Source organism: Bubalus bubalis, chromosome 3 (assembly GCF_019923935.1).
Source record: "Bubalus bubalis isolate 160015118507 breed Murrah chromosome 3, NDDB_SH_1, whole genome shotgun sequence".
NCBI lineage: Eukaryota > Metazoa > Chordata > Mammalia > Artiodactyla > Bovidae > Bubalus > Bubalus bubalis.
The window spans coordinates 64632274-64657036 of record NC_059159.1 but is presented as its reverse complement, the minus strand read 5'-3'; the positions used below and the strand labels follow the sequence as shown (position 1 = coordinate 64657036).

General features: G+C 42.3%; 2 protein-coding genes across 6 annotated transcripts in view; one reads left to right on the top strand and one right to left on the bottom strand.

Moving 5' to 3' along the window:
* The window catches only part of LOC123332738, a 136217-nt gene that overhangs the window by 61812 nt on the left and 49642 nt on the right, over positions 1–24763 (bottom strand). Inside the window, exon 3 of one of the 2 annotated variants that reach the window (XM_045164986.1) lies at positions 21851–22080. The exons of the other annotated variant lie outside the window; for it this stretch is intronic. Within the exon in view, the coding sequence (XP_045020921.1) occupies positions 21940–22080 (141 nt within the window). The 3' untranslated portion in view covers positions 21851–21939. Of the gene's footprint in view, positions 1–21850; positions 22081–24763 lie in introns of those variants that run through there. 2 annotated transcript variants of the gene reach the window in all.
* LOC102415820 (kynurenine/alpha-aminoadipate aminotransferase, mitochondrial) lies at positions 1155–23197 on the top strand. Of its 4 annotated transcripts, none has more exons than XR_006549722.2 (14): positions 1155–1248; positions 2208–2376; positions 3718–3850; positions 7277–7351; positions 9164–9373; positions 10442–10507; positions 12132–12214; positions 12613–12709; positions 13951–14012; positions 14280–14344; positions 18053–18159; positions 21196–21412; positions 21882–21983; positions 22859–23197. XR_006549722.2 is itself a non-coding variant. In XM_006061808.4 (13 exons), the coding sequence occupies exons 1-13, from the start codon at positions 1576–1578 to the stop codon at positions 22898–22900; spliced, it is 1278 nt and encodes a 425-aa protein (XP_006061870.1). In that variant the 5' UTR covers positions 1374–1575; the 3' UTR covers positions 22901–23197. The 4 variants fall into 4 exon arrangements, 1 of the variants encoding a protein (XP_006061870.1); XR_327830.4 differs by lacking the exon at positions 1155–1248 and adding an exon at positions 1374–1642; XM_006061808.4 differs by lacking the exons at positions 1155–1248; positions 21196–21412 and adding an exon at positions 1374–1642.

The window sequence follows — 24763 nt, the reverse complement described above, 5'->3', positions numbered from 1 at the left end:
GGCCACATCACGGTGATGCAGCCACAAGCCAAGGGACGTTCAACCATACCACACACCACCAGCATCTAGGAGAGAGGCCTGGAACAGATTCTGGGTCACAGGTCTCAGAGAGAACCATGCCTGCCAATGTCTTCATCCTGTACTGCCAGCCTCCAGACCTGTGGCTCATCTCCATCATCACTTTAAACAACATACAGCTTCCAGCACAGACGAAGCACTCAACAAATGTTTAGAGAATGACTGGGTCCAGAACCCCTGGCCTTATCATTCATTCTGTACCCAAGAGTCCTAAGCCAAGCCTTTAAAAGGCAGCCTGAGCTGCGAACCTTGATCACTCATTCCACGCCCTCAGGAGAATTCCTCCTGCGGTTGCCCCTGACAATTTCAAAGTCTGGTCTCTTTGATTTTCTAGCAATCAATCATTTTTTCCGTTTTCAGCTTCTGATCTTCAGGTGAGCTGTCCCTAGCTTAGCCCTTGCCTACCCTTTCCCACCACACTGGCCATTCTCTGCCTTGAATTTCCAAGCACAACCTCAGGTCCCCTGCATTCAGTATCTGCTCTGATGCATCACGTCTCTGCCTGTCTCCCTGAACTCAATCATCACCACCTCACAGTCAATCAGCACCCTCAAACTCTCACCTGTCCCACTCCTGCAGCCGAATGGAAAATTCAGCAGAAACTGATGAAAGCTCAGAGCCTGCATCTTATGAAGAGAAAGCTCTTTAGTTTTGGCTCCCTTAGTTTTGTTACCATTGATTGGGAATGTGGGTGGGGATTATTTCCATACTTTAAAAAATAAAATTCTGTATGTAATCAATACTATAAGAAGCACAGACCTGTACAAGAATATGGCTCCAAAGGCTAATGTTCTCCTTGGCCCAGAACACCAAACACCTTTCACCAAACAGGTTCCTCCTGACAAAGGGAAGATGTTTAAGTTTGTATTAAGTATCTAAGGGAATCACACTATCCTGCTTCCGGCCAACCGGCCGCTGTCCTGCAGCGACTCCAGGTCCCGGTTCAAGCTGCTAATGCGGGGCGCCAGGTCCCCATACTGCCTGGCCCAAGACGCAGGACCAAGCTAGAGGGTGTGGCCGGGCCTCGGATTGGAGGGGCGGGCCATCAGGGTGGGGCCGGAATGGAGGCGTGTTCTCGGCGGGTAAGGAGCTGGAGGCGAGGACCTGTCTAGAAGCGCGGCCAGGGGTGGGGTTGACCTGCTCCCGCCGGATCGCCGGGGCTCCTCACAGGTTGGAGGCGGAGACCAGACCCGAGGCGCGGCACGCAGCCACTACGGGGGTGGAGGCGTGGTCTCGGGGCGAGAAACCGCCTGGGAGTGGTGGCCATTGGCTCTAGACCGCGTCACGCAGGGAGGGGGGGGGGGGGGGGGGGCACGCGTCGTCAGCCTGTGAGTGGACTTTGCCAGGCCTGCCACCCGCCGGCCGAATCCTAACCAGGCCCGAGCGCAGCCTGCAGCCGGGACTCTGGCCCTGCACGCCAGAAACCGATACCCAGAGGAGGTGCCTTTCTCAGGCAAGGGTTAGGCCGGACTGAGAAAAACCTCCAATCGGAGGAGAATGAATTACGCTCGGTTCATCACCGCCACGAGCGCGGCCAGAAAGCCTTCTACCATCCGAGTCATGAGTGAGTCCGAGCTGTGCCCCTCTCCCATGGGCTGGAAGTGGGGGCGGGGGTGCCCGCAAAGCGGCTCCAGCCTGGGTGAACTTGGCTCTACGCAGACTTGGCACAGAAATCGGGCCGGAATAGGCGCAAGGGCAGTAAATCAGCAACAGAGAGAGGCCAGGTCACGGTCATGGTTAGAGTCCAGGGGGCTCTTCTGGCACAGGAGTCAGGGTTCAGCAACAGCCTGCAGGCGCGTGCAGAGCGGGGAGGGCGGGTACACAGGACAGAAGGGGGTGCAGGGAGCCTGGCAGGCAGGGAGGGGCCTAGTGGAGGAGGGGTTTCTGTCACTGTGGCCTCTGCTTTGTCTGGGTGATCAGTCCGCCTTCTCAGTGGCACGTGTTGATTCCTCGGTTCCTCCACTAGTGAGGTCTGTACAAAGCCATCTTATGTTTCTTTCAGACTAGCATTCTATCACTAGACATCGTTACACTGTAAAGTTTTATTTACTCTAATGCAACATACTGACCATCTCTGTTCATGAGTCTTCACTGAGAGTGTTTCTTCTTCTCTTCCATATTTGTTGTAGCTGAAATATTGAGCAAGGCACCGAAATCTGTCATCTCCTTGGCAACTGGGGCACCAAACCCCAACACGTTCCCTTTCAAGACTGCGGTCATCACTATAGAAAACGGAAAACCCATCCAATTTAATGAACAGATGATGAAGAGAGCACTGCAGTATTCTCAGAGTGCTGGGTACTGATCGATCAGTAGTTCAGCCGCTAACTTGTGTCGACTCTATGACCCCATGGACCGTAGCTCGCCAGCCTTCCCTGTCCTTCACTGTCTCCCAGAGTTTGCTTAGACTCATGTCCACTGAGTCCGTGATGCTATCCAACCATCTTATGCTCTGCCGCCCCCTCTCCTCCTGCCCTCAATCTGATCAGTAGATAATTTAACTTAGTTGGTTCATTTTCATGAGCAACATTCTACAGCCAGCTGATAAAGCATCTTGTGTCTTTTTAAACTGGATATCAGCATTTAGGAAGGTTTGGGGAAGAGTTTTCAAAGAGTAATTAAGAGCAGCAATGTTTCCGACTCCTTAAGATCCCTAGTGACTGATTCTCAACCTTTTATGATTAGGAAAGGGAGAAGATTTTGGAAGTAGGTATGATTTGTGCTCAGACTGGAAAAAATACAGAGTGAAAATAGATAGGTAAAGAAACCAGGATAGGAGAAAGGAGGAGAGGATGACACAGGAAGCAGGCATTTTAGGTCCTGAGAAAAAGTTTTAATGATTATGTTTCCATGCTAACCAGGCAGCTATGGAAATGTGTTGCCTACAGTTCAGATGTATTTAATTTCATAAAGGCAAATGGAACAAATATTCTAAGGGTTTCCTTAGCTGGTCTTTTTCCACTGATGAAGGGTAACTTACAGAATGTCTATTAATTATATTTTATAGGTCCATTGCTTTGTGATGGAAGAATAATTCATGTTAGGTACATAACAATTGTATATAATGTATGCCTAGAACACACCTGCCAATGCAGGAGACATAAGAAATGCAGGTTCGATCCTGGGGTTGGGAAGATCTCCTACAGAAAAAAATGACAACCCACTCCAGTATTCTTGCAAGCATAATCCCATGGACAGAGAAGCCTGGCAAGCTACAGTTCATGGTGTTGTAAAGAGTAGGACATGACTGAGCAGCTAACAGAGAGGCTTTTCTTTCCATGATGCAAAGAACTTAGTGAACCTGAACTTCAGGTATCCTACAAAATCTCCCAAAGGAAAACAAAAAGTCAATAACAGTGAATGCTCTAACGGAAAAGAAAAACTATAGCTTTTGGAATAAGAAAGCTTTAGATTCAAGTCTCAACTAATTTAACAACCAGCTGATTAATTTATGTTAATTTCTTACTCTGTAAGATTATTGCCCTGTATTTTAAGTAAAGATAATAATATCAGTGAAAGGCATTCAAAGATTTTTAAATTGACTATATAAAGTGCCTGGTATGAAGTCACCATTTAGTTGCTGTCTACTACCATTCTGATTTTCACTACTGTCAATTTTTAAATGCATTTATGCTTTAGAATCCCAGAGCTGTTATCCTGGCTAAAACAGTTACAAGTAAAATTGCATAATCCGCCCACCATCCATTATGCACCCAGCCAAGGACAGATGGACATATGTGTCACGTGTGGCAGCCAAGAAGGTCTCTGTAAGGTAAGACTGGAGGGGAAGGGCACCCATGGCAAGAATCTAACATGCGCACCCATACAGCCACCTCTCCCTTAACCACAGAGCAGCATGTTTTGTGGGACACCAGGTCTTCACTAGAATCATAAGTAGAACTTGAAGACATGCACCAACCTGATTTCTCTTAAACAGAGAGCCCAGAGCTCTGAGTCCTTCAGACAAGATTCCCTGCAGCTTAGTGAGCACGGATCAGTTTCATGTGGCTCAGAGATTCAGGCCACGTTGAGTTAGGCCGTGGTTATGTCTGTATGACTGTTTAATTCCTCGAGGGTGCATCCTCACCCTCCTGAGCTGAGGCCTCGTCCCTTTGTGTGTCTGCTGCTGCCATCATCTGTACCAGCTGCCTCTTGTGCCCCGTCTCCCTCTTGGCTGTGCTTCTCCAGATCTAAGGGTACGTCTGGTCTGTGGCTGACCTCTCCTCTGCGTTAGCATCCTCTCTCTCTCTCTCTCTCTCTCTGTTTGTCTGTCTCTCTCTCTGCCTCTCTCCTGGATTCCAGGAAGTCCACTGAGGTAACCACCACTAGGGGTTCCCCTGATAAAGAGACTGCGTATATAGTTCTCAGTTTCATATATCTTTTTCTTTTCTTTTTCTTGAATAAGTAGTCCTGGGTAAGGAGATTCTGTATTAGTCTGCACATCTAGCTTAAAGTATGACTCTTGTTTATATTAAACCAGAGTAGTTTTCTTGTTCCTCTTATGTATAAGAGGAAACCTATAATCTGGTTACTTTTAATGAATTTTAATTCAATTATTATTCCAGAATAATGTATTGAAGCAATAACACTTTAAAACTTCCTCCCTGTTTTATGACTTAATTAGGACAAAGACAAGGATAGGTTGCTGTTTGAGGTGGGTTTTTTTTTTGTTTTTTTTTTTTTTTTTTTGAAGAGAAATATTTGTGATGCCCCAGACCAGTAGGAAAAAAGTTCTTTTCAGTGAAATACCGTTCCTAGAAAGGTACACCATGAGCCTTTTTTTCCCCTACAAAAGATGCTCTGGAAAGTTTCTTCTTTGTCCATCTCAACATTAGTCCTATCGAAGAGGAAGACAGTGCACGTGGCCAAAAACATCAGTAACTCACTGGCTCACAGCCACGCAGTTACAGAGGCCTCCTGGGAATATGGTTTCACATTTCTTCCACTTTTCCCTCCAGAATAAATATTATTTTAGGTGCACAAGTCTCAGATAATAAACAGCACTCACTCTCATTTAGGATATTGGACTTTGTCACGTCCCCTTACCAACACAGGAAATGTTGGTAATGAGGTTTTCATCTGATCCATAAATTATACATGGATTTGCTTGGTGCTAGGAGGTCCTGTTGGAGAAGGCAATGGCACCCCACTCCAGTACTCTTGCCTGGAAAATCCCATGGATGGAGGAGCCTGGTAGGCTGCAGTCCATGGGGTCACTAAGAGTCGGACACAACTGAGCAACTTCCCTTTCACTTTTCACTTTCACTCATTGGAGAAGGAAATAGCAACCCACTCCAGTGTTCTTGCCTGGAGAATCCCAGGGACGGGGGAGCCTGGTGGGCTGCTGTCTCTGGGGTCACACAGAGTCGGACATGACTGAAGCGACTTAGCAGCAGCAGTAGCAGGAGGTCCTGTAAAATGTAAATCAACTAACTTGTCAGAGGAGGCCTGTGTTTGTCATAAAATGCCTAAAGCTCATAAGGAATAGTAAATGGAATAGGCCAAATTGGGGAAGAAAAGTCAGATCTTCTATCTCAATGGATACTGGCCATGATGCTTGTCAAGAGCTCTAGGTTGTTAAATGATACCGAGGAGAGGTTTGACCTGGGGCTGATGAAACATCACAGGGTAGGAAAGGATGGTTCTGTGCCTTGTGTAAGATTCGTTGAAATGGACCCCTCTGATTCAGGCAGGGAAAATCTCTGTCTGGCCCTGCTGATGTCCTGAGGCATCACAGGGTCCTCAAGATCTGCTCTGATTTGCAGGCCTGGTCTCCCTTGACCTCCACGTCTCCTGAGCCCTTGCTGAAACTGTCCTTTCTGGAAACTCCCCCATCCTTGCCCTGCCCAGCCTGCAGTGTCCATAGTCCACAGGAGCCATGCAAGACTGGGCCTCGGACCTCTTCCCTTCCCATACACACCTCCCCTGGGCATCATGCCAGGTGCCCCTGCCCACGCCTCCATCGCCAGGCGCCCTCCACATCCACGTGTCCACCGCCCCCAATGACCTAACCACAGGCTGTTTCAGGGGCACCTCACACCAAAACACACTCAGCTGCTTCTCCCTCAGAAACAGACAACATTGGGGGTGTTTTCCAGTGAATGACACCCCTCCCATCACCTCCTTACTGTACAGCCAGGAATCTAGAGGCCCCTCCTTACCCCTCCTTATCCACTTCCCCTCAGCCCACACTTATGTCCCTTGCTTCTGGTTTCCTCAATGCCCCTCAGCTCTCTTCAGCTCCACCACCACCACCCCATCCAGACCACCGTTGCCTTTCCCTGGGACTGCAGCAAAAACCTCCCAAATGAGCCTAAAATCTTCCCAGACTCCACCTGTATTCTCACTCCTCTCTGATATGATACTTTGATCTTGCAGCCAGAATGACCTTCTCAAATGCCTGTCTGATCTCATGACTCCTGGGTCCCGCCCTCTACTTAAAATTCTCCCTGGCTCACTTGTCCAAAGGCCTCCATGGGATGCTCTCTGCCCACTTCCTTCTGACCTCCCTCCACTCTCCTCTTCACACTCCACCTCAAGCCACAGCATTCTTTCAGTTTCTCAGATGTGTACCCATCCTCACCTCTTCCCCAGCTCTTCACTTCCTCAAAGAAGCCTTCCCTGAGTACCCCAAGTCTGCCGAGTGCCCAAGTCCTCCTACAACGAGCACTAGAACACTGGCATCTACACAGCAGTGCTTATCACTGATTTTACATGCATATTTATCTGAGTAGTGTCTAGCTCAGTGCTCTAGCACCTTCATGAGGGTAAAACCATCCCATATAATCTTCACTTTCTCTCCATACATTACACAGGCCTGGCTTATAACAGAGACAAACTTTTTTCAAAGTAGGCATAAATGTGTTTAGGATCCAAATCAGCTCTGTTATTTTTCAGTGTAGAAGAGAGGTTGGCAAACTATGGCTTGAGAGCCAAAAAGAATTGTCCCATGTCTGGTCCTGCAAGTAGAGCTTCAGTGGAACTCAGCCTGCATGCTGTCTGTGGCTGCGTTCTCACCACAGAGGCGGAGATGAGTGGTGGCAACACAGACACCGGGCCCACAGGACGCGCCCCATCTGGCGTTTATGGGACACTTGCCAACTCCTGCTCTGGAACCCTAGTGAGCTGAAAAAAAGTTGTGGGGGGTTCTACGACTGGAAACCATACTCTCCAAGCTAACCTGTGCCTCTCTTGTTAGGTGTTTGAAATGATCGTTAATCCTGGAGATAATATCCTTGTAAATGAACCTATTTATTCAGGAACAATTCATGCTGTGAGTACACATTCTTACAAAAGGCAACTCTTTTTTATAGTAAATAAGGAGAAAGCACTGCACCTTTAGAATTATCTGCCCACTGAAAAATACAATAGCATCTTTGTGAAGAGGAGAAGTTTTAATAGAAGCAAAATATGCTAACCATACCTTCTGATATATACATTACATTTTACAAAATCTAAGTGTGGAGGTGCTAAAATTCAGTTGTGCAAAATCCTGTCCAGTGTTCTTAATATTTCACTTGAAATGCCTCTTAATTTACAAAGACATTTTTCATTACTGTCTATATTACCACATGTCTAAGACAAATCATATGTCAATGTAATATAACTAAACCTATCAGTATGACTAGGACTTACATATCTAGTGTTTATTATAAGACTCTAGAGCCGGAATAAGGAGGCAGATCACCTGCTCTGCTGGGCCCTGCTCAGAACTCCGCACTGTCTGGGGCACAGTACTCTGGGGTTGATGTGAACACAGTCAGAGAAGCAACCACAGTCACAAAGAATTAGAAATGAGACCATACGTCGAATGCTTTTAGGAACCATGCTCTTTCCCGCAGAAAGAGGAGATCCACAGGGACATGAGGATTGTCCTCAACTACATGAAAGTTAGCCGTGTCACAGAGGAGTTAGATTTCTCTGTGTGTGTCCTTAGGTTGACAGAACTGGAACCAAAATGTGGAAACTACAGGGAAGCAATTTCAACTCCACGTAACAACTTTCTAACCCTCAGTCTTACCCACTCTCTGAGGAATAAAGCAGGCCCATCACTGCAGGCGCTCAGAGAAAGCAGCCAGACACAAAGGAACAAATATTATATGATTTCCCCTTATACAAAATATATAAAACAAGCAAATTCATAGAGACCAGAAGTTGATTGGAGGTGACCAAGGACTGGGGAGGGGGAAACGGGGAGTGGTTGCTTACTGGGTACAGGGTTTCTGTGTGGAGTGATGAAATGATTCTGGGCTTGATAGTGTCACGAGACACACACATTGTGAACAGTTATTGCCACTGAATCACACACATTAGAATGGCACAGTTTTTAGTAATACACATTTTACCACAACTTTAAAAACTAAAATAAAATAATTGCCTTTTCTTCATGATTGGAGACTAATTATTAATTACTTTCCTCAACTATACATATAAAACTTGCATCTATGTAAATAGCTGGATGCACCGCATTGTCACATGCCCAGAGATCTGGGCCAGGCTCTGAGGGAACAGGCTGAAGATCCGTGTGCAAGACTTCTGTAAAACTGTGTTCATGAACAAGGCCACTGCTATCAACATCAGCCTCTGCAATCAGGACACTATAGAAATACTTGCACACTCCTTGAGGAGCCAAGGCCTGGATGCTCCTCGGTGCCCCAGCACCACCATGGCCCCCCAACCCCTCTCCTGAGACCACCCTGAACTCCATACAGTGCAGAGCTAATGCTGGCATGGCCGGGGGTCTCCAGGACCCCATTCCACCCTGCTCTTTGTCTGTTGCTCCCATGCTACACCACTTGTCCAATATTTTGAGTATCACCTCTGCTTATAACTTTTTATGTATTAGCATCACAGGTGCTTTCTAAGATTGATTTCCTTTCTCAAAATCATTCCCTAATAAACACCTATTTTATGAACCAGTTCTAATCATAATTGTGAAGATGATGCAGTGTGGGCATAGAGCTGAGGGCAGGTTTGCGTTTAAGGGTGTAAATGGTAACATTCTCCTTAGTGTAAGAACCCTTGGCACTGATATTTTATAGTCATGTCTCAATCTCAGACTTGGTTTTCTCTGTGTACTTGACAGCTGCAACCCCTGGGCTGCAACATGATTAATGTTTCCAGTGATGAGCACGGGATTATTCCAGACTCCCTCAGAGAAATACTTTCCAAATGGAAACCAGAAGATTCAAAGAACCCCGAGAAAAACAGCCCCAAATTTATTTACACTGTCCCAAATGGCAACAACCCTGCTGGGAACTCATTAACAGCTGAGCGCAAAAGGGAAATCTATGAGGTATTTTCAAAGGAGGTGTTACGTACTTGTGTTCTTGATTCCTTCTGACTCTTTAGAAGAGTGCTCCCAAATTCCTTCTCTGGTTAGCCTCTTCCTCTCAAGGAAGATGATTTTTAATAAAAAGAAGCCATCTATGCCAGGGTCGCCACAAATTTAAACACAAGAAATTACTACAATCTGGTTGACTATGATATATTCCTTTCCCTTTAATTGATATTTTCATTGAAAGAGATGGTTTTCTTGGTGTGATGTTACATTCACCTCTTACTCCCTTTTTTCTATCTGCCCCTCATCTCCCACCTCCAATCCATCCCGTGGCCCCCACCACCCACATTACCCAAACCCACCATCTCCTCAGCCACCCTCCCACCCTGACCCTGGGACTCCTTCGTGAAGCTCCTCCACACACACACACCCCATCCCCCAGCGCCGGCCCCACCACCAGTCACTGAAACCTTTCCTACTCAAGTGTGGACCGACAGCCCCTCCTCCAGCCGCTTCCCAACCACACACGGAAAATAAAGATAAAAGTCCTTCACTTCCACACACTGATGAGACCTGGGCTTCTGCTTCCAAACTGGGGGCTCTCACATCCTTCCCTCTGTCCCTTAAACAGCCATGCCTTCTAGAAACTTCTGTCCCTAAAACATGCCAAGTATTTTCTGACTCCAGGGCCATTGCTCCCTGCTCTCCATCTAAACATCTCCCCCAGCATCTGCACAACTGATCCTTCCGGGCAGCCTGAGCTCTCCTGCAGCTTCTCTGTCTCGCTCTCTCAAACATCAGCCTCCTCAACCATCTGCCGGGCCCTCAGAACCTCCCACCTAATTCTTCTCTGGTCACTATCTAGGAGCTCAGGTTCTGTCTTTACCACCAGAATGAAAGTTCTGTGAGGACAGAACGTTTAGGGCTGGTTCCTCCTCCTAGGACAGTGGGCACTCAGCAGCTGCTGGGATGAATGAATGAGTGATTGAATGAGTACAAAGAACTATGAATGATTTCAAGTGATTTTCATCTTACACAGCTCTTAACTTTAACTTTACTCTTACTTTATTTAATGTGTTTTAGCTCGCAAGAAAATATGATTTTCTCATCATAGAAGATGATCCTTACTATTTTATGCAGTTCAACAAGGTAAGTGATGGGGTCAACTCAGCCCACAGTTAGAAGATGAGGTGTTGTTAAATGCACCTGATTGACTATTAGCCTGGCTGCTGAATATTTTCTTCTGTGGTGTTAACTGCTTATTCCAGAATTTCCCTACTGTTAGAATAGTGGCTGGCTCTCTGTGTCAGGCCCATGAAGGAACATGTGAGTCAAGGTGAGGGTCGTCTTGACTCCACATCCTGGTTGTAGTTCCATAGACATGGTACCAGGGATGTGGAGTGGGTGTCTCCTGGGGTGTCAGCCTCAGTCTCTCAGGGGAGGCTGATGGGCTGGAGGATTTGGGAGCTGTGTTCCGAGAGAAGGCGGAGGGCTGTGCTCAGTCAGTGATGTGCTGTGAGCAGAGGAGGGCGCTCCTAGCATCATGCTCCCTGCCTACCATCCCTGTCGTGTAGGGACGGGGACGCACCTGCATGATAAAGGACTGAAGGCGATGGCACCCCACTCCAGTTGGAAAATCCCATGGATGGAGAAGCCTGGCGGGCTGCAGTCCATGGGGTCGCAAAGAGTCGGATACGACTGAGCGACTTCACTTTCCTTTTTTTTTTTTTTTTTTTTCATTTAAATTTTATATTTTATTCAGTTTTCATGACAATACATTCATATGGTACAAGAAGCAAATCATATATAAAAATATACAGTGAAAAATGTCACACTCACTCACCCCAGTTCCCATCACTACTCCAACAGGTAATCATTTTCATTAATTTCTTTTAATTCTTTTGGAGTTTCTTTATGCATCTAGTAGCAAACATGAATATGTATTTTTATTTCCTTTTCTTTTTTCCACAAAACATTGCATATTATATAGCCTGCTCTACACTTTTTTTTTTTACTTTACAATATTGTATTGGTTCTGCCACACATCAACATGACTTTCATGCATTGGAGAAGGAAATGGCAACCCACTCCAATGTTCTTGCCTGGAGAATTCCAGGGACGGGGGAGCCTGGTGGGCTGCCGTCTATGGGGTCGCACAGAGTTGGACACGACTGAAGCGACTTAGCAGCAGCAGCAGATCCTTCCCCAGTGTCCACGTGCACCACTGTCCCCGACACTGTTCCCTAGGAGACAACAGTAATGGCCCAGACTCCAGCGCCCGGTTCCTCAAAATCTAACACTAGAATTGCTCTCAGGGCTGCAGAGAACAGACACACGGATTCAGTCCCCACTACAAATCTACTGAGAAGAAACACAACTCTTGGCTTTTTATCTATTTGCCTGACTATCATATTTGCCTGCCACCCACCCTAAACATGACCATGGCCCCCTTCCCTGTGGGCATTTACTTTGAAATAAACGTGGAAGGTTCAGCATTGCACGCTGACTACATGGCTCATCTTCATTTATACTTTTTCAGGGTTTCTGGTTGTTCTAAGGGTCTGCATTCCCTTTCTAAACAGCCCTGCATGCTGATGACTCTCTTCGATGTGGTCTTTTCCAAACTAGTTTTCCTGGAATCCTTCCTAGAAAACTGTTCATCCTGGATCTCAAGCCTTGGGACAAGGAGGTCCTAGGTGAAGTTTCCCCACTGCACAAAGTAGGGATACAGGCTCTAACAGATATAAATATTGTATGTATCTTCCATTTCAAGCCCTGGGCACCGACATTTCTCTCCATGGACGTGGATGGGCGTGTCATCCGAGCTGACTCTTTTTCCAAAGTCCTGTCCTCGGGGTAAGGCCCTGGCTCTGCCTTCAGGCTGCAGATAAAGGTTGACAGGGCTGCCCCTCAGCATCTTTAGTGCAGACACTTCTTCTCACTTAAGATGCTTGTACACACTCACCTTAACACATCTGTTAGATTATTACTATTACTAACAGATTTTCTCCCGATCCATCCCCACTGGTCAAAGATCCTTGACCTTTAAGCTATACCTGTAAGGGAACTGGTCAGGTTTGGGTCGTGTACAGAAGAATTTAAAAATACCTTGTCTGATATTCATTCTATTTTAAGTGTACAATTAAGTTTAAATAAGAAGAAGTTTTACTAGAAGGTGTTAACTGTCATGAAATCAGTAACATGGTATTAATTGATAATGCATGATTGGTAATGTGCCTTTTCATTTTGAGCAGGTTGAGAATAGGGTTTATAACTGGTCCAAAGCCCTTGATTGAGAGAATTGTTTTACACATACAAGTTTCAACAATGCACCCCAGCACTTTTGCTCAGGTAATGACCGTTTATGAAATATCAATTTTTTGAATCAGATCATAAAAGAAATAGGTGTTGGCAAATAGAGTAAGGTGTCACTAAGAGATATATCACTGACTGCATCTCTAGCTCCACATGGACTAGCTAGACAGCACATATTTGCTTTAAAAGGCAAAAGAGATTTGAATGAACCTGATGCTGTTTCAAGTGTAGACCAAGCCCCTTGAGAGTCAGAGATCTTATTCATCTTGTGTCCTGGCATCTAGCCCAGGACCCCCATAAAAACAGTGTTAGACTCAACAGGATGGAAGGGGTTTGGTGAAGTAACACACAGTTCACTCCATTGTCCTGGTGTCTAAGAGCAAGGGTTCCAAACCTGCTAGTGGCCAGGCGTCTGCCTTCACTGCCCATGCGCTAACCTCCCTATAGACACTAGCTGGAATGCATTTTAATTTAAAGACAGTAAAATTCTTTTTGGAGATTGTATACATCTCTTCACAAGCTTTGAGAAATGATTGGACCCATCCCCAAGGCAACCTTGAAAATCAAACCTTAAGGACAGAACTGCTACCTATTAAAGCCAAAAGGGTAGTTTATGTAAAATGGACATTTGTTTGATATTATATATTCCACAAAGTGCAGATGCCCACATGTTTTATCACCTTGGGGACTTTTTCCATATTTTCTGTATCTGTTATCAATCAAATTTTACTATCCATTTACAACATTTAGAACATCTCTTCTGGATAAAAAAATCTCTGGAAATATTATATAACTTTATGTATCAACTGTATGTGTTTTATACTTAGAGAGGCCATCCAGGGTAGCATTTATTGGGCAGATCTGGGACTGGACAGTCTGACTTGAGTCCAGGCTCTGTGATGAGCTGTGACCTCAGGAAAGCTCACCTCATGCTTCAGTCTCTTCCTCAGTAGAGTGGAGACAATGACCTGACTAATAAGGGTATTACAAAGACCAACTAATCTGAAATATTAATATATTCACATGGTACAGCAGTTTCTGACACATAGTGAGAACCTGATAAACATTTGTTATTTTTAATATTATTGTGCAATAATATTATTGTTGTCACTGTTGTTAATCAGCATTGTTATAAAAAGCTTGACTCTAAAAAGCTTGGTGCAGCTTGGTGCATCTTTTTTAGGATGGTTTGCACATAGTCAAGAGTGATCTGCTTTCATTTTGGGCAAAAAAACACATTTAGAGTGTGAACCTTGTTACTGTCTCATGCTTTTTAGCTCCTGGTATCACAGCTTCTATACCAATGGGGAGAAGAGGGCTTCCTGGGTCACGTAGACAGGTAATGTACTTGAGGTTTCATACTTTACATAGAAATGGACTTCACCCTATTAATTTTCATTTTCTAATTATTCCAAAATAATGGAAAAACCACAAATTAGAAAGTTTACAACTGGACAGGTCAAAGAAATATGGTCTATTCCCTCATCAAGAATTCAACATCTTCATCAAGATATAAAATAGATTCTTATAGACTGGACCCTCAGAGCCTTTTGATTTCTGCAATCAGTATAGCAAACACATATTTTTCATTGTTTTCTTCCTCTAGGGTTATTGATTTCTACAGGAAGCAGAGGGATGCATTAATGGCAGCAGCAGACAAGTGGTTAAGTGGTAAGTGGAACACACATCCTATCCTGGGATGAGCAGCAGTCCTTAAATGAGTGAGTGATACCACAGAGTATTGTTAATAATCCTGGGGAAGGAAACAGGGTCCAGGAGTATTCTTGACAAGAAAATATTACTCTATAAATAATCTTAGTAATATTAGCACAAAGAAATAAAGGAAAACAATAGAATGGCAAAGACTAGAAATCTCGTCAAGAAAATTAGAAATACCAAAGGAGCATTTCATGCAAAGATGGGCACAATAAAGGACAGAAATGGTAAGAACCTAACAGAAGCAGAAGAATTGAAAAGAGGTGGTATGAATACACAGAAGAACTTTACAAAAAAGGTCTTAATGACCTGGATAACCACTATGGTGTGGTCACTAACCTAGAGCCAGACATCCTGCAGTGTGAAGTCAGGTGGACCTTAAGAAGAATCACTATGAACAAAGCTAGTGGTGGTGATGGAATTCCACCCAAGCTATTTCAAATCCTAAAAGATGATGCTGTTAAAGTGCTGCACTCAATATGCCACAAATTTGGAAAACTCAGCAGTGGCCCCAGGACTGGAAAAGGTCAGTTTTCATTCCAATTCCAAAGAAAGGCAATGCCACAGGATGTTCAAACTACCACACAATTTTGCTCATTTCACATGATAACAAGGTAATGCTCAAAATCCTTCAAGCTAGGCTTCAACAGTACGTGAACCAAGAACTTCCAGATGTTCAAGCTGGTTTTAGAAAAGGCAGAGGAACCACAGATCAGATTACCAAGATCCGCTGGATCATCAAAAAAGCAAGAGAGTTCCAGAAAAACATCTATTTCTGCTTTATTGACTATGCCAAAGCCTTTGACCGTGGATCACAATAAACTGTGGAAAATTCTGAAAGACATGGGACTACTAGACCACCTGACCTGCCTCTTGAGAAACCTATATGCAGGTCAGGAAGCAACAGTTAGAACTGGACATGGAACAACAGACTGGTTCCAAATAGGAAAAGGAGTACGTCAAGGCTGTATATTGTCACCCTGCTCTTTTAGCTTCTATACAGAGTACATCATGAGAAACGCTGGGCTGGAAGAAGCACAAGCCGGAATCCAGATTGCTGGGAGAAATATAAATAACCTCAGATATGCATATGACACCACCCTTATGGCAGAAAGTGAAGAGGAACTCAAAAGCCTCTTGATGAAAGTGAAAGTAGAGAGTGAAAAGGTTGGCTTAAAGCTCAACATACAGAAAACTAAGACCATGGCATCTGGTCCCATAACTTCATGGCAAATAGATGGGGAAACAGTGGATACAGTGTCAGACTTTATTTTGGGGGGCTCCCAAATCACTGCAGATGGTGACTGCAGCCATGAAATTAAAAGATGCCTACTCCTTGGAAGGAAAGTTATGACCAACCTAGACCGCATATTCAAAAGCAGAGACATTACTTTGCCAACAAAGGTCCGTCTAGTCAAGGCTATGGTTTTTTCAGTGGTCGTGTATGGATGTGAGAGTTGGACTGTAAAGAAAGCTGAGCGCCAAAGAATTGATGCTTTTGAACTATGGTGTTGGAGAAGACTCTTGAGAGTCCCTTGGATTGCAAGGAGATCCAACTAGTCCATCCTAAAGGAGATCAGTCAGTCCTGAATATTCATTGGAAGGACTGATGCTGAAGCTGAAACTCCAATACTTTGGCCACCTCACACACAGAGTTGACTCATTGGAAAAGAGCCTGATGCTGGGAGGGATTGGGAGCAGGAGCAGAAGGGGACAACAGAGGATGAGATGACTGGATGGAATCACCGACTCGATGGACATGAGTTTGGATAAACTCCAGGAGTTGGTGATAGACAGGGAGGCCTGGCATGCTGGGATTCATGGGGTTGCAAAGAGTCGAACACGACTGATTGACTGAACTGAATGGTTTTTCCAGTAGTCATGTATGGATGTGATGGACCATAAAGCAATCTGAGCACTGAAGAATTGACACTTTTAAACTGTGGTGTTGGAGAAGACTCTTGAGAGTCCCTTGGACTGGAAGAAGATCCAACCAGTCCATCCTAAAGGAAATCAGTCCTGAATATTCATTGGAAGGACTGATGCTGAAGCTGAAGCTCCAATACTTTGGCCACCTGATGCGAAGAACTGACTCAGTGGAAAAGGCCCTGATGCTGGGAAAGATTGAAGGCAGGAGGAAAAGGAAGTCAGAGGATGAGATGGTTGAATAGCATCATCTACTCAATGGACACGAGTCTGAGCAAATTCCAAAAGATAGTGAAGGACAGGAAGTCCTGCTTGCTGCAGTCTATGGGGTCACAAAGAGTCAGACACAACTGAGCGACTGAACAACAGCACAAACCCTTACACAACTCTACATATTTCTATATATGAAGTCTATACCTGACTTCAGCAAAGGATCTATGGTTTTAGGAAAAAAAGATCAATTAGGCTAACAATCAACCATCAATAACCTACTTAAAGCCAACATCTGTATTGAAAGATTTTCAAAATTTTGCTCCAAATAGAAGAGGAATTGTGACATAAGCAATATATTCCTTTTCTAACCTGACTCCGTAAAGACAAAATAGTACTATAGTACAAGCTAAATGTAATCTAAGGTGGATTTCTCATTACAGATGATTTGCCTTGTAATTATTAACTTCATTTATCTAATATTTTCTATCACTAATCTGATTTCAGAATAGTTTAGATTTAATTGTCTATTGACGAAGAAAGTAAAATGAATTTCATGGCTTTAATTATCCCACTGAAAATGCCTTTGGCAAGAATAATAGTAAATACAAAGTATCAATTCCTTGTTTCCATCATATCTGCTTCCCTATGAAGTCTTATCTTTTTGATAAGAGTACTATTGCATCATTTCTATTGTGTTGAAAAAAAGGTTTTAATCCTCATCCATGTTTTGTTTTGTTTTGTTTTTTCCCTAAAGAGTAATGACTAAAATCAAAGTAACTCTTGTTCCTTCTTGGTTTCTCTATGCTTATATTCAATGAAACAAAGCCTACAAATATACCTGAAATTCCTGAATTTTAAGTACTTCTTAATTGTGCATGCATGCTGAGTTGCTAAGTCATGTTCAACTCTTTGGTACCCCATGGACATGCGATTTCCCAGGCCAGAATACTGGCATGGGTTGCTATTTCCTTCTCCAGGGGATCTTCCCAAACCAAGAAATCGAATTTGCATTTCCTGCATTGGCAGATGGGTTCTTTATCACTGAGCTACCTGGGAAGCCCATACTTCTTAATTATTAGTACATTCTGATTTAAAAAAAAAAAAAAGAACTTCATTGGACTTCTGAACAGCTGTATAAATGATAGGATTTATTGAAATACTAGAAGACTCTAGAAAGAGTTGAAGAATCCTCTCCTAAAATTGGAAGAGTGTCTTAGGGGCAGCTCTAAGGAAGGGAGGCGAGCATGACACTGGAGTTCATGAATGGCCCTGAGACCCACTAAAATCTTAAATATACATGAGTCTCCTCTCTCCCTTTCAAATGTTCCCCTTGCTTTTTGAAATAAAACTGTAACACTCATTTTCAGGACTCAGAAAACTATGTTTAAAAAAAAAAATGCTATCTCCAAGGGAACGTTTTTGGAAATACTAGTTTACAGTTACTGCAGTACGCCATTTAAGCAATATAGTTGACATCATCAACAATGGCCTTAGGAAATATTTCTTCTCTTCTTCTCTTTGTAGGTTTGGCAGAATGGCATGTTCCTACTGCAGGAATGTTTCTATGGGTTAAAATTAAGGGCATTCATGATGTAAGAAAACTGATTGAAGAAAAAGCCTTTAAGAAAGAGGTAAAACAGGGGGTGGGGGGGACGCTATACTTTTTCTATAAGGTAATATCTTAACAAAAACAGCAAGAGATGTTTATCGCTGCCCACCAACTCAAGGATGATTTTGTGTATCAGTTACAATATCTTATTATTAAGATCATAATAGATTGGGGGGGGCTGTTTTTTTAATATTTACTTATTTACTTAGTTTCAGCATAAAAACATCACTGTGGCATGTGCAGTCTAGTTCCCCAACCAGAGATCGAACCCAGAGCCTCTGCATTAGGAGAAGTCCTGAGATGATGATAGATTTGGGGTTACAGAAATAGTCTTCTGGTCTAAACTAGGGGAAATACAGTCATTCAGCTCAGCTACTGGTTAGCCTAGTGGCTAAGAGCACAGTCTCTGGAGCCAAAGTCCTTAGGAGTGAACCCCAGCTCCAGCCCTGCCCTGATATGTGGTGCTGGGTGAGGTGCCCTCACCAAGTCTCATCTGGAAAATGCAGATAATAGGACTCTTTCCCTCTTAGAGTTGCTATGATGATGACAGGCATCAACATGGAGAAAACACTTAAACTAATGCTTGGAACATCATAAATGCTAAGTATTGGCCAGTATAATATTTAAAGTACATTTTTTTTCCTGACTATGAAAGTAAAGCATATTCACTGTAGCATCATACTTCATTAAAGTGTAATGAAAAAATTTTAAATAGTCCATAGTTTTACCACCCAGATTTTATTACCATTTGTGATATATTTTCTTGAAGAGTTTGTATATACCTAGTATTTTCGCTATGAAATTATTTTTTAAAGTATAGTTGATTTACAATATTACATTAGTTTTAGGTGTACACCATACTGATTCAAAATTTTTGAAGGTTAGACTTCATTTAAAGTTATTATAAAATATCAGCTATATTCCCTATGCTGTATAATATATCCCTGTATCTTATTTATTTTATAGACAGTAGTTTGTACATCTTATTCCTCTACTTCTATTTTGCCCCTCCCTGCTTCTCTCTTCCCAATGGTAACCACGAGTTTGTTCTCTATAGGTATGGGTCTGTTTCTTTCTATTATCTGCATATAAGTGATAACATGGTATTTCTCTTCTTCTGAATTATTTCACTAGGCATAATACCCTCCAAGTCCATTCATGTTGTCACAAATGGCAGGACTTCGTTTTCTTCTGGCTCAGTTCCGATGTATATGTGTAGCACATCTTCTTTATTCATTCATGTTTGATGAACACTTAAGTTGTTCCTTTATCTTGTGTATTGTAAATAATATTGAGGTGCATGTATCTTTTCAAATTAGAGTTTTCTATTTTTCCAGATATATGATTGGATTGGAATTGCTGCATCATTTGGTAGCTCTATTTTTAATTTTTTGAGGAACCTCAATATTGTTTTCCACAGTGGCTGCACCAATTTACTTTTCCACCAATAGTACATGAGTGTTCCCTTTTCTCCACATCCTTGCCAACACTTGTTATTTGTGTTCTTTTTGTTTATAGCCATTCTGAGAAGTGTGAGATGATATCTCATTGTGGTTTTACTTTGCATTTCTCTGATGATTAGTGATGTTGAGCATCTTCTCATCCACTTGTGGATGATGTGCATTTTTAATCAATTTTTTAATATGGCTATGCAATTGTTTTAAATGATTAAAATTACACAGAAAAGCTTACATCCTGCTTTTTTACTTAAAATTATCCTGCAGGGGTTTTTTCTGGGTTTTTCTTTCCTTTTAAACTTAAATCATAAGTATACTTAGATATACATCCCCTCTCATTCAGAGACATTGATTACACTGGGAAATCTAAACATTTTTGTCTGACTTCCCAATTTACCAAATAAATTATCCTTTCTCTATTAATTAATTCCTTTATGGTTTTTGTCTCTCTTTTCTAAACACCCAGATCTGTTTCTAGTATACCTTTTTTCTTGAAGCAATGAGTACAAAAGAACAGACTGTTGATATTGGCCAACTCCCATGCTAGAGCATAAGAGATGAGGCAGTCTAGAGGCCAGAACTGGGAACTGGCTGACTGGACCTGAGGCCAAATCCACTCCCCTGGGAAAGTCACTCACCTTCTCTAACTGTTGTACTTGAGCACAGGACTCATGCTTTATGAATTTTTTATTTCTAATGACAGCACATAGTAAATGCTTAATAAATACTTACCTGACTCAAAGAAGTGCATTTTAGTATAATAAGTCAATTTTATAACATTTTGTTTGCTTTCTTATCAATGCCATAATCATCTGGAACATTTGATGAATGGCTATTTGTGTGTATCCCTGAGCTAGGAGCTAAGGAAACAGACTTCATGTTTTATTATAGTTTTTTCAGTCCCCTTCATTTATTTCCTATTCCCTGTTGCATGTACCTTTAACTTTTCTAAATAATCACCAACTTTACTACCACTCTTTTAGTCCAGATTTTGACCATATTGGAAGGAAATTACTACCACTTCCTCCTTCTCTACAGAAATTTGCTTCTGGCACCTTCCAAAAGAGTCCCACAATATTGAGAGAAATTATGGTTTTCATTCTAGATGCTTCCCAGGAGGCACTAGTGATAAAGAACCTGCAGAAGACACGGGTGTGATCCCTGGGTCGGGAAGATCCCTTGGAGGGGGGCATGACGATCCACTCCAGTATTCTTGCCTGGAGAATCCCACGGACAGAGGAGCCTGGAGGGCTACTGTCCATAGTGTCACACAGAGTCAGACACAACTGAAGCGAGTTAGCACGTTAATCAAGACACAAAACTCATCTTCTGCCTTGAAACCTTCTCCCCAGAATGCCCCAGATCATTTCATTCCCACCTCATCTAACTTCAGCACAGAGGTCCCACATTTACACCATGTAACAATAAGCAATTACTTAAAACTTTGAATGTCATGATTGTACTAGACAACCATCTCAAGGATTTTATTTCTGACTCGGGAACAATTTTCAAAGACATGGTCTGCAGGCTCCTCTGCTCCTTCCATGAGTCAGAGACCTGGGTTCATGCCACCTTCTTGCTCTGCATTTTTCAACACACAGATCCATGATGACTGCACACTGCAGAGGGCATGGTGGGTCACACAGGAGACGTTCAGGGGCCAGGCTGAGAAGGAGTACCAAGGCGTCCCCTCTCCTGGCTGGGATTCAAGCACTCAGCCACAGGCATCTAGAAGAGGCTGGCAACAGTGTTCTCATGGCCGGGAAGCAGCGGACATGCGCTTTAGGGCAGCGAGCTGCCAGCCACAGAGGTCACCAGGTAGAGCAGCTGTCCCACCATTTGGACACAAGTACTTGACATTTTTATTCCATCACTCTATGTATGAAGTGTTACCACCTCTTTGAGTGATCATTTTTCTTTCCACTCGGGGCCTCCACACTCTATATCTTCTCCTTGAAGGGCTCTTCCCTTACTTTTGCTTGACCAACACCTACTTATCTCTCAAGTCCCAGCTTAAAGGTCACCTCCAAATTTGATACCTTAAAAAGCGGTTTGGATTTATTTCACTTTTCTAGTTACATTAAATATTTATACACTTTCCCAGTTTCTATGCTTTTAGTTTTGTTTATTGTAAGACATGCAGAATTTTTATATAAATTGATTTTTCTCTTGTGATTTCTTCAATTGCTTTTAAACTTAAAAAGTCTTCCCCTACTCAGGTTAGATTTTCTTCTGTTTTTATTGTCCCTTTAATGGAATATCACCCATTTTCCATAAACTCTCTCAGATATTCATGCTTCCGGGATGTGGTTTCTACATTGATAGTTCAGCTCCTTGCCCCTACTTCAGAGCATCCTTCTCTTCAGCTTCTCCAGAACAGATGGACTTGGTGAGTACCATATTCTCTTTAGAGAAACACTAGATGTCAAGTTATTTTTTGTGTTCATTTTGTGAGTTACAGCATTATTTGTTGTCTTCCTTGTTTTCTGAAAAGCGAGAATAATTGGAAAGTCATAAGTTATCATTCAAAGAAATTACCAGACTTCTTTAGAAAAATGATGAGAGCAAGTTGCAGTTGAATTTTTATTGTCTTCATGAAGTTTTCAGACTTACTCAACATTGTTTGCAGATTATCAACATGTTGCAAAGAGAAACTCTTTCACTCCTTCATGGAATTAACATGAGCCAAAAGTATAAATTCATTAAGTCATCACTCTCTATCTCTGAAGGAAAAATTCAGCAAAGATCAAATAAAATAATATTAATGATTAGAGTTAATTAATTGATTAATCACAAAGTCCATCTTCAATCAAGATAACAGAAAGCAAGTTCCTAGGCACTGACTGATGTGTCGGGAACTCACAGAAGAGCCATACGCTGAGATCCAGTAACTGTGAGAAGAGTGTATACTTATCCTTGGAGATGGGGTGCCTCTGGGTGTGTTCTTGATTTACTTGCTTTCTCACATCATTAAATATACTTTTCGTAAGTTGTATGTGAATAGAGTTGGACAATTGAAACTATACAGAAGGCATATGCAAGTGAGATGATCTTGAGGGAATAAGAATTTTAAAAAATTCCTGGGACTCTGATATGCTTCCATCTTCATATATTAGTGGACATGATGGCGTCTGACTCAGATAGAGCTGAGGTTTAAGCCTGACCTTACATGGTCTGATCTCTTTGTTTAAATTTTTTAACTTATGACAGACTTTTCCTAAATGGCATCTAATTTTCTTAATTCTTCTCTCTGTTCTATTTTAGGCCTTTCAGAGACTGGCCCAACTTATAAAAGAATCTTTATGAAGAAATCAAAGTTTTCATAGCACTCATGGATTTCAGATAAATTATTTCTGTATTTCAGCAAGAAGAAACAATCATTGGTGCTAGATTTACAGACAGGGTTTCACTAAATATGTCATGCCTGTAGTAATTTAACTACACAGCTTTCAAAGTGCCCTTGAACCCATCAGATCTCCAAAATATAATTCATCCATACCTTTTGATAAATATTCAACCCACACAGTTAATTTTATCCTGGGTTTTATTGTAAAGAACTCTGTATTCACTTTATAATTTCCCATAAATCTTCTTTGAAACTGACATTTTATAGTAAATTATTTATAAGCCAATAAGTTTAAAATGGCATATAATGTGAACTTTATCTCTTTTTAAGGAAATGTTATGAAAGCTTCCACCTGGAGCAGTAGTAAAAGAATCTGCCCACCAATTCATGAGACTCAGGTTCAATCCCTGGGTTGGGAAGATCCCCTGGAGTAGGAAATGGTAACCCACTCCAGTATTCTTACTGGGAAATCCCATGGACAGAGGAGCCTTGCTGGTTACAGTCCATGGGGTCACGAAGAGTCTGACATGACTGAGCACTCACTCAATGAAAGCTTATTGCAAAAGTTGTTAGAATTTGACCATTATGCATAATTGTCAGTAAGAGTATCACAGACATTATATAATATAAAAATCTCTATAACATGAAATTCTAAAACTAAACATACCTAAAGATGTTCCTATTAATTCTGAGGAGGGAGACTGAGGACTTTGGAAAATGGACTACATTGTATTTTATGATTCTACACAACTTCAAAAACACATTCTTACCAGTTATGTGATTTCAAGCTACTACATACCTTTGAGGTACTCAGGATATACTTTTTAATGATTTTCTTTCTCGTCTTTTACTATCTTTATTTTCCCATCTGATTTTTAAAAATATGCTCATGTAATTTTTCCGATAATCCTGGAAATGTAAAGGATAAAGTAAAAGCCACTGCCTGTCTCATTACACCATTTATCATCCATCCTTTTAGATGTTTCTGTGCGTGTACATGAGCATAGGATGTCATTAGGACAGTATCATAAACACCCTGTATCCATTTTCTGTCACTATAGAACAATTTACCAGCATTCCAATCTATCATTGTAAAGTTATCAGGTCCTGTAAGGAATGAGGAAGTATAGGTCACTGTCATTCCCAAGATCCTTGTGTACATAAAAGCCTCCATGGCAGTTATTATTTTCCACCATGTGAATGAGCTGGAGCGTTTGGTCCTGGTGATCATCACTATAGCTATTTCAAGCTGACTTAAAATGAAGAACTAACTGTCAGGAAGCACAGAGTCACAGGCAGAATAAATCGGGGGGAACATAAAGACATACATAGTAATCAAATTGACAAAAATTAAAGACAAAGGAAAAATATTAAAAGTTAAAAAAGGGAAAGCAAAAAATAGCATACAATGTAATCCCCATAGGGTTATCAGCTGATTTCTCAGCAGAAACACTGGCCAGGAGGGAGTGACATGATAGCTTTAAAGTGAAGAAAGGGAAGAAACTGAATACCCAGCAAGGCTTTCATGCATTTGACAGAAAAATCAAAAGCTTTATAGATAAGCAAAAGCTAAGAGAACTCAGCACCACCAGACCAGCTTTACAACAAATGCCAAAGGAACTTCTCTAGGTGGAAAAGAAAAGGCCACAGCTAGAAAAAAGAAAATCATGAATGGACAAGCTCACTGGTAAAGACACACATGGTAAACATAGGAAATCAACCACTCCTAACTACGATATCAAAAGCATCAATCGTGAGGAGAGCACAATGCAGGGTATTGGAGATGCATTTGAAATTAAAAGACCAACAACTTAAAACAATCG

Coding starts and splice junctions, on each gene's coding strand:
- LOC102415820 (XM_006061808.4), top strand. CDS start 1,576: ATGAATTACGCTCGGTTCATCACCGCCACGAGCGCGGCCAGAAAGCCT. Junction 10,508..12,131: donor ATTTTATGCAGTTCAACAAG/GTAAGTGATGGG, acceptor TTCCATTTCAAG/CCCTGGGCACCGACATTTCT. Junction 12,710..13,950: donor ACCCCAGCACTTTTGCTCAG/GTAATGACCGTT, acceptor CATGCTTTTTAG/CTCCTGGTATCACAGCTTCT.